Source organism: Plectropomus leopardus, chromosome 19 (assembly GCF_008729295.1).
Source record: "Plectropomus leopardus isolate mb chromosome 19, YSFRI_Pleo_2.0, whole genome shotgun sequence".
Lineage (NCBI taxonomy): Eukaryota > Metazoa > Chordata > Actinopteri > Perciformes > Serranidae > Plectropomus > Plectropomus leopardus.
This window is the reverse complement of record NC_056481.1, coordinates 2,311,672-2,318,956: the sequence shown is the minus strand read 5'-3', so window position 1 is coordinate 2,318,956 and position 7,285 is coordinate 2,311,672. Positions and strand designations below refer to the sequence as shown.

At 42.9% G+C, this 7,285-nt stretch overlaps 1 protein-coding gene across 1 annotated transcript; it reads left to right on the top strand.

The window, feature by feature from the left end:
* The first annotated feature begins 1,832 nt into the window (after positions 1-1,832).
* On the top strand, positions 1,833-6,951 carry kcnj2a (potassium inwardly rectifying channel subfamily J member 2a). The gene is made up of 2 exons (XM_042507746.1): positions 1,833-1,991; positions 4,192-6,951. The coding sequence occupies exon 2, from the start codon at positions 4,426-4,428 to the stop codon at positions 5,707-5,709; it is 1,284 nt and encodes a 427-aa protein (XP_042363680.1). The 5' UTR covers positions 1,833-1,991; positions 4,192-4,425; the 3' UTR covers positions 5,710-6,951.
* The last annotated feature ends 334 nt before the right edge of the window (positions 6,952-7,285 follow it).

Here is a 7,285-nt window from a genome sequence, read left to right as displayed (position 1 = left end):
TGCAAGAAAAGTTCTGATTCATTATCCCCCTCCTCCTCTGTCTTGTGCTGCTGCTTGCTCCCATTACAGCTGTGTGTGTGTGTGTGTGTGTGTGTGTGTGTGTGTGTGTGTGTGTGTGTGTGTGTGTAAGACAATCATTAGTTAATTCTAGTCTCCAGCTCTCCACCTTGTGGTCCACACGCAGCACTGGCTCCTGCATGCATCGCTCTCTTTACTGCTGGAAATTGGGCATGAAAAGCAAACACACACACACACACACACACACACACAGAGAGAGAAAGCGTGCACAGTTCACTGACACACAGGTGGTTTGGGCTAAATATACGTGCTGCTATAAATAACCAGGACTAAAAATAAGACTCAGAAAAAAAAAAAAAAAAAAAAAAACGGGCTGTCCAGAAGCCTTTCTGACAAACACATCGCTGCGGGTTAATGTTTATGATGAATTAGTAAGCAGGAAGAATGATTTAGTCAACGGCTTTAAGACAACACGGCTGCAGCCTGACCTAAAATTATAGGGCAACAGATGCATAGTCTAAACATCCGAAGCAACTTGATAGCTTAGTGGAGAAAGACAGTCATATCATAATACAGGCATGTAGGCCTTTATTGAGTGAGTCATTCTTTCCGACAGAACACATTTTCCATACCCACATTAAAAAATAAGATCTATAAAAACAACGGATATCACAGAAATGAGGCTGATGGGCAGCCGGGGCGAACGCTGTCAGCAGCAGGTGGGAATAAGGGCACGAGTCACAGTCATCCAAAAGATTTTAATGCCTCTGCAGGGAAGAGATAAATGACTGTTTGGATGTGAATCTCTGGGGAAAACTTTTTATTTTTTGTTTTACCCATGTTAAACTTTACAAGAAATGTTTATTTCTTCTTGCAAAACTTTCTGGTAATTTTAAGGGTTTTTTTGCAGAGCTGAAGCACCATGTAAGTTTTGTTATGAATATATTAACCCTTTGAAACCTGGAGCGCCACCATTTTTTGTACTGTGTTCAGAAGCCTCTCATATGCATTTAAATCATTGAAATCTGAGCAAATTGGTTTGATTTTATTTTTGGGTTGTTTTTTTTTTTTGGAAACATGGCTAAACAGGCAATGAGCAACTTGGCAAGAGATGTCCCTTAAAATTGCAAGAAATTAGGAAAAGACAATGACCTGAAAATTACTCTTAAATGAATGAGACAGAGAGGTAAATTATTAAGATAATAACAAAAAAGGGAAAAATATCTGGAAAAGTATAATAATAATACTGCTACTACTATGACTACTACTGCTTCTACGACTACTACTAATAATAATAAGAAGAATATCCTTTATGTATTTATTTATTTATTTGTGGTTATCTGTTTTTTTGTTTTGTTTTTTACTTTCTTGCTGGATTTCTGGTAATCTTCTTGTGGCTCCTAACTTCTTCTGCTGTTTTTTTTTTTTTTAATAAAATCAAGCCAATTCAACTTTAAAAGCAGATAAAGGTCCCTTAATTGAAAAAAAAAATGAATTGATGCTTTTCTGAATAATCTGTATATATTTTTGTTTATTTTCAGTTTTTAACTCCTTCACTCTCTAATTATTAAGACTGAAGTGGCATCGCTCAATTAGTGTTAAATTCCTCTCCATCACTCCCATGTTCTGTTCACATCACTCAAAACCCACAAAATGACACAAAAACACAGCGGTTTAATTTCGGCCGGGGTTCACGGTGCGCGCTCCCCCGCCTCCTCTCCATTGGCCGGGGCGCGGAGCGGGGGGCGGGCCGTGCCGGTGCGTGCTGTTTAAAACGCTTTGGGGGAACTCATCTCGAAGCACATTATCGAGACCGGTCCTCCAGACATGTGAGACACTTGATCTTGTTCGGTCCAAAAGAAAACAACAAAACTCGCGGAACAGACACGAGAGGATAGCGGAGCCCCCCTCCAAAAAACGACTGGATTATATTTCACCGAGCTGAACCCAACCGGTCCACAAATGAGCAACAGGTAGAGGAAACTCTGAGACTTTTCTTTTCAAGATCTACTCCTCTTATTCTTTATTATGAAACATGACGCTCTTAACATGCGCTTTATGTCAGAACTGGTAACTTTTGGCAAAACAGCCGCCAAATTGTGATGGTTTTTATTCTTTATGACGCGCAGACTTCCTGGCTTTTACGCACCACTTCTGCTGCCACAAACCCGTCATATGACCCGCCAAAACTTCCACTTAATCCGCTCGTATTTCTCCACGCTTCTTATCGCAGCATTTTGAGATAATTTGTGCTGTCAGGAAGTGGAAATTAAGCGTGCTTCTCAGGCTGAAGGGGTGTGCGTGTGGATGATTGCATCAGAAGCCAGTTCCTTTTTTCCCCCAGCACCTGTTAACATTTGTCGCTGGCATTTGGTGCATTCTGAGAGCAGCCCTGCCTGCCTCCTCACACTCACACACTGTGTAATAACACCGACTAACAACACAAGACTATAATAGTATAATAACACTATAATAAAACTAATTTTAGAATAATAATCGTGCTATTTAGGGACTTCTGTCCACCTCTCTTTTAGCTATTTTTGCTCATTTTGAAGCAAAGGTTTGGCTGCTTTAATGAGTTTTTAGTAAACTTGCTGCACTGTTGATATAAATGTTTACATGTGAGCCATGGTGTTTTAAAAAATGCTTAGCAACACAGCATCCTTGGCATTTGTGCATGCACACTGGACGCTCGGCAGACATGTTTGTACAGCTGTTTTGCATCTTAATGTGCAGTTTCATGCTGCATGTGTGTTAACGCCTCACAGACAAATTGCATCAGCCACTTTGTCAGTCTGCACCATGACTCAGTGACCTGCAGCTCTGACTGTGTTACACGCAAGAGGTCACACTGAAGAACTTTCTAGTTTTTTTTTTTTTTTAACTCTCAGAGAAATCCGTCCTAACAGAAAACTTTTTTGAAAAAAGACAGCAGAGCGAGGCTGCAGCAGGTCGTTTTAGACGTTGCCAGGACAGCGAAAAACTAATGAGTGGTGTTTTAGTCATGCCGGGAGAATCCTCACAGGACAGCCATTACTGCAGCAGAGAAGAGAAATCTCCCTGAGGGCTCTGAGAGAGTCAACAAGCTGTTCATCTCTTCTGTACACAGAAATCACACTTTCACCTAAAGCTTCTTTGAACAGGCCAAGTTAAATACACCTACAGGTGGAAATATCCCAAAGAAGCTGCTCCTGTTCTGCAAACCGGACCTTTTCTTGATAGCAGATGACTGATAAAACTGTTTCACAATCACACCACAATCATGTGGGAATTTCAAGTTAGAGGTTGTATACTGATGGCAACACATTAAACAGGCATTACGTGTGAAAATGTGAATTAAAAAAGCACCCCTGAGCAATATTTTACAGGCTTGCAAGTGCACTGTAAAAAGAAATTTTGTTTTTAACTTGAAATAGTCAGTGTCCGATCTGACTGAAACTGAAACTTTCAGGTTGACTGAATTTAATAAGACAAGTTGAGTCATTGGAAAATTCTCAAATTCAGTCAACTTGAAATAATTAATGCAGCCTGGACACTAACTTTTTAAGTTAAAACAAATAGTTTCTTTTTACAGTGATAAACAATCCGACTTGAAATCCAGACTGGGTGTTGTTTTGGTTCAACTTACGTAACTTGCGGTGCATTTTTGGTTTCTTGCAGTATATTATTCAAGAGATGCCAGTAAGAGAAATAGAGTGTGACAAAATTTCTTAGTTTAAGTTTTTCCCGTCAGTTATGCAAAACCGTCAGTTCATGGGATCCTGCAGAAACGCTGTAACCCACAATCCAGCGAGAAATGATCGAGTCAGCGAGGGCAGCCAAGAAAAACAAGTCCACTTTGTAAGTGACCGATAATGGGACCTGAGTGGAATTACAGGGTGGCCTCTCTCTGTGACAGCTGAAATGTTATATGAGGGTTAAATAGCACTGTTGTTGTTTGTCATAACTGGATGAAATATTGTTGGCACGAGGAGACAAGCGTCCTTGATCACTGAGTTTTTGATAGGTTTTCTCAGGCTGCACAAACGTAATGAAGTTCTCAGTTCTGACATGTTGTGGTCAAAAAAGTATTAAACCTTGAAAATATTTTGCCTGGACATGATTTTCTAAAAGTTTTTCTGATCTCTCTGGAGCTGCTTTGACTAACAGACATCTTCTGGTTTCTTATCGCAGATGATCTTGATGAGGTCCAGTCAGCTGATGAAAGGGGAGTGACCGCTTCATCCTATTCTCGTTGCGCTCCATCTGAGGCTGAAGAGGCGTCCCTTCAGCCCGCCTCACACCGTCACCATTTCCTCTCCGAGTTGGTCCCCCGAAAGCGTTTCAAAACTGTTTCTCCAACGCTTTTTCCAGAAACTCAGACTGTTTTCCAAAGCAGAAGCAGCACAGCCCTCCCAGACTGAGGTGATGGGAAGTGTGCGAGCCAGCCGCTACAGCATTGTGTCATCAGAGGAGGACGGCATGAAGCTTGCCACTATGGCGGTACCAAACGGCTACGGGAACGGCAAGAGCAAGGTGCAGACGAGGCACCAGCCGCAGAGCCGATTCGTAAAGAAAGACGGTCACTGCAACGTGCAGTTCATCAACGTGAGCGAGAAGGGTCAGCGGTACTTGGCTGACATCTTCACAACGTGCGTGGACATCCGCTGGAGGTGGATGTTCATCATATTCTGCCTCGCCTTCCTCCTGTCGTGGCTCTTCTTCGGCTGCGTCTTCTGGCTGGTGGCCATCTTCCACGGGGACTTGGAGAACGACGCCCAGAAGTGCGTCTCCAATGTGAGCAGCTTCACCGCTGCCTTCCTGTTCTCCATTGAGACTCAAACCACCATTGGCTACGGCTACAGATACGTGACAGACGAGTGTCCTGTCGCCGTTTTCATGGTGGTTTTCCAAAGCATCATTGGCTGCATCATCGATGCTTTCATCATTGGCGCCGTCATGGCAAAAATGGCGAAACCCAAGAAGAGGAATGAGACTTTGGTTTTCAGCCATAATGCCACGGTGGCCATGAGGGACAACAAGCTCTGCCTGATGTGGCGTGTGGGCAACCTGAGGAAGAGTCACCTGGTCGAGGCGCATGTTCGGGCGCAACTTCTGAAATCCCGGACGACGGCAGAGGGGGAGTACATCCCGCTCGACCAGATGGACATAGACGTGGGCTTCGACAGCGGAGTCGACCGCATCTTCCTGGTGTCCCCAATCACCATCGTCCATGAGATCGACGAGGACAGCCCGTTCTACGACATGAGCAAACAGGACTTGGAGAACTCTGAGTTTGAAATCGTGGTCATCCTGGAGGGCATGGTGGAGGCCACCGCCATGACCACGCAGTGCCGCAGCTCCTACGTGGCCGGCGAGATCCTCTGGGGCCATCGGTTCGAGCCGGTGCTCTTTGAGGAGAAGAACTACTACAAGGTGGACTACTCCCGTTTCCATAAGACATACGAGGTGCCGAGCACCCCTCTGTGCAGCGCCAGAGACCTCGCAGAGAAAAAATTCATCCTCTCAAACTCCAACTCCTTCTGCTACGAGAACGAGATGGCGCTGGAGAACAAAGAGGACACGGACGAGGGGAACGGGGGCAGCGTTGGGCCCGACGGCACCCAGACGGACAACATCTCAGAGAATGAGCACAGCCAAGCGACGGTGCCGCTGGAGCCCCGGCCTCTGAGACGAGAATCAGAAATATGACTGCTCAGAAGTCAGACCTCACATGAGGGATTTCCTAAAATCACCTCTCTGCTCCGAAAGGCACAACGAGCCGAGCTGGGCCTTGGGTAGAGGACGAGCCGAACGGTACTGCTGTGGGAAAAGCAGCAAAGGACTTTGTATGTAAGAACTTTGGACTGCATACAGTATGACAAAACACAGCACTATGAACCATGTGCATATTGCAGGAAGAATTCTCCACAAAGTCCCCATGAATGTGTGCTCAGTGTCTGGTGACTGCAAGACTACGGAGAGGACGAAAAGATGTTGTGATGACTTGAAAATTGCAGGCATGTTTCAGTTTCTCTGTCCGGCGTGAACCTTTCAGGAAGCTTTTGTTTTTATAGTTAGAACATGTTCACAAGTGCTGCTAGAAGATAGTCGTAGAACCAAAGAGTACACGAAAGGCAGATGTCTGGAACAACGAAGGTACAAGTATTTGTTCACGAGCTGGTCTCATCGCAGACATCCTAAATAAACTGCACCGGAAACTTTCTGTATGCAACAACAAAAAAAACAGCACTGATTTTCTGAGCTTTACCCTTTTTGCAGTTATTGATCTGACGACTGTTCATTGCTGGTCAGACTGATGGAAACATGCCTGCTCGTGTCAAGAGATTGGGAGTATTAATGGCAAACTGACGGATATAAATCTAATTTAAAGAGACCGGGGTAATACGAGAATCTGAATGTTCTTAAAAGTGCTGCTACGATGTTGCTTCTTTTTTTTTCTTTTTTTTTTACGATTGATAAAAAAATACCAAAGAGTATTATTATCATAGTTATGTGTTTCTTAAAAACAACACCTGCTTAGATTTGGTACAGAGAAGTTTAGAGAGTTTTACGAAGGTTTGTTTTTCAAGAATGTGTGTACAGTTTTTTTATTTTATGTCTATTATTTTGAGCCACTTCATCAAGCCTTAATCTGGAAAAAGTAAAGATGTTTAAAGCAACCAAAGTGACAAAGGCTTTCCTGCAGAGGACAGTAAACAGGAAGTTCTGTAGTGTTTGCTGATTTAAAACTTGCTGATTTTTTAGGCGTCGACTTGAACCAAAATATTTAAACCCAAACTTGCTTTAAAGGGTTTTAAAATAAAACAAGGAATGTGATAAACTCTGCAAACTCTCCTTTCTATATCTGATACAGTGTTATGATTGGAGATTGTTTAAAAAAAAAAAGCAAAAATCTCCAAGTAAAACATTTCAATGCCACTTTTTTTTTTTTTTTTTTTTTTTTTTACTGTACGCAGACGACAGATCAGCCTACGTCTTTATCAATACTACTTGAGTTCATTCTCTGTCGTTTTTGTTTTTACCTGAGAATGTAAAATTTAAAAACGTTTAAAGCCACATGTACTGTAACCCCGGCATATGAAGGTGTACTGCACAAGCATCAACACAAATTTATATCCTGTATATTTTTTTTAAGAAGAGAAACACAGTGACTGAAGGCCACTGGCTCCATACATCCTACATGTGTAAATACCTCCCTCCCTGTTGCAGTTATTTTGTATCAGTCTTCCAAATGTACTGCAAAACCACGGAATGTACAGATTTT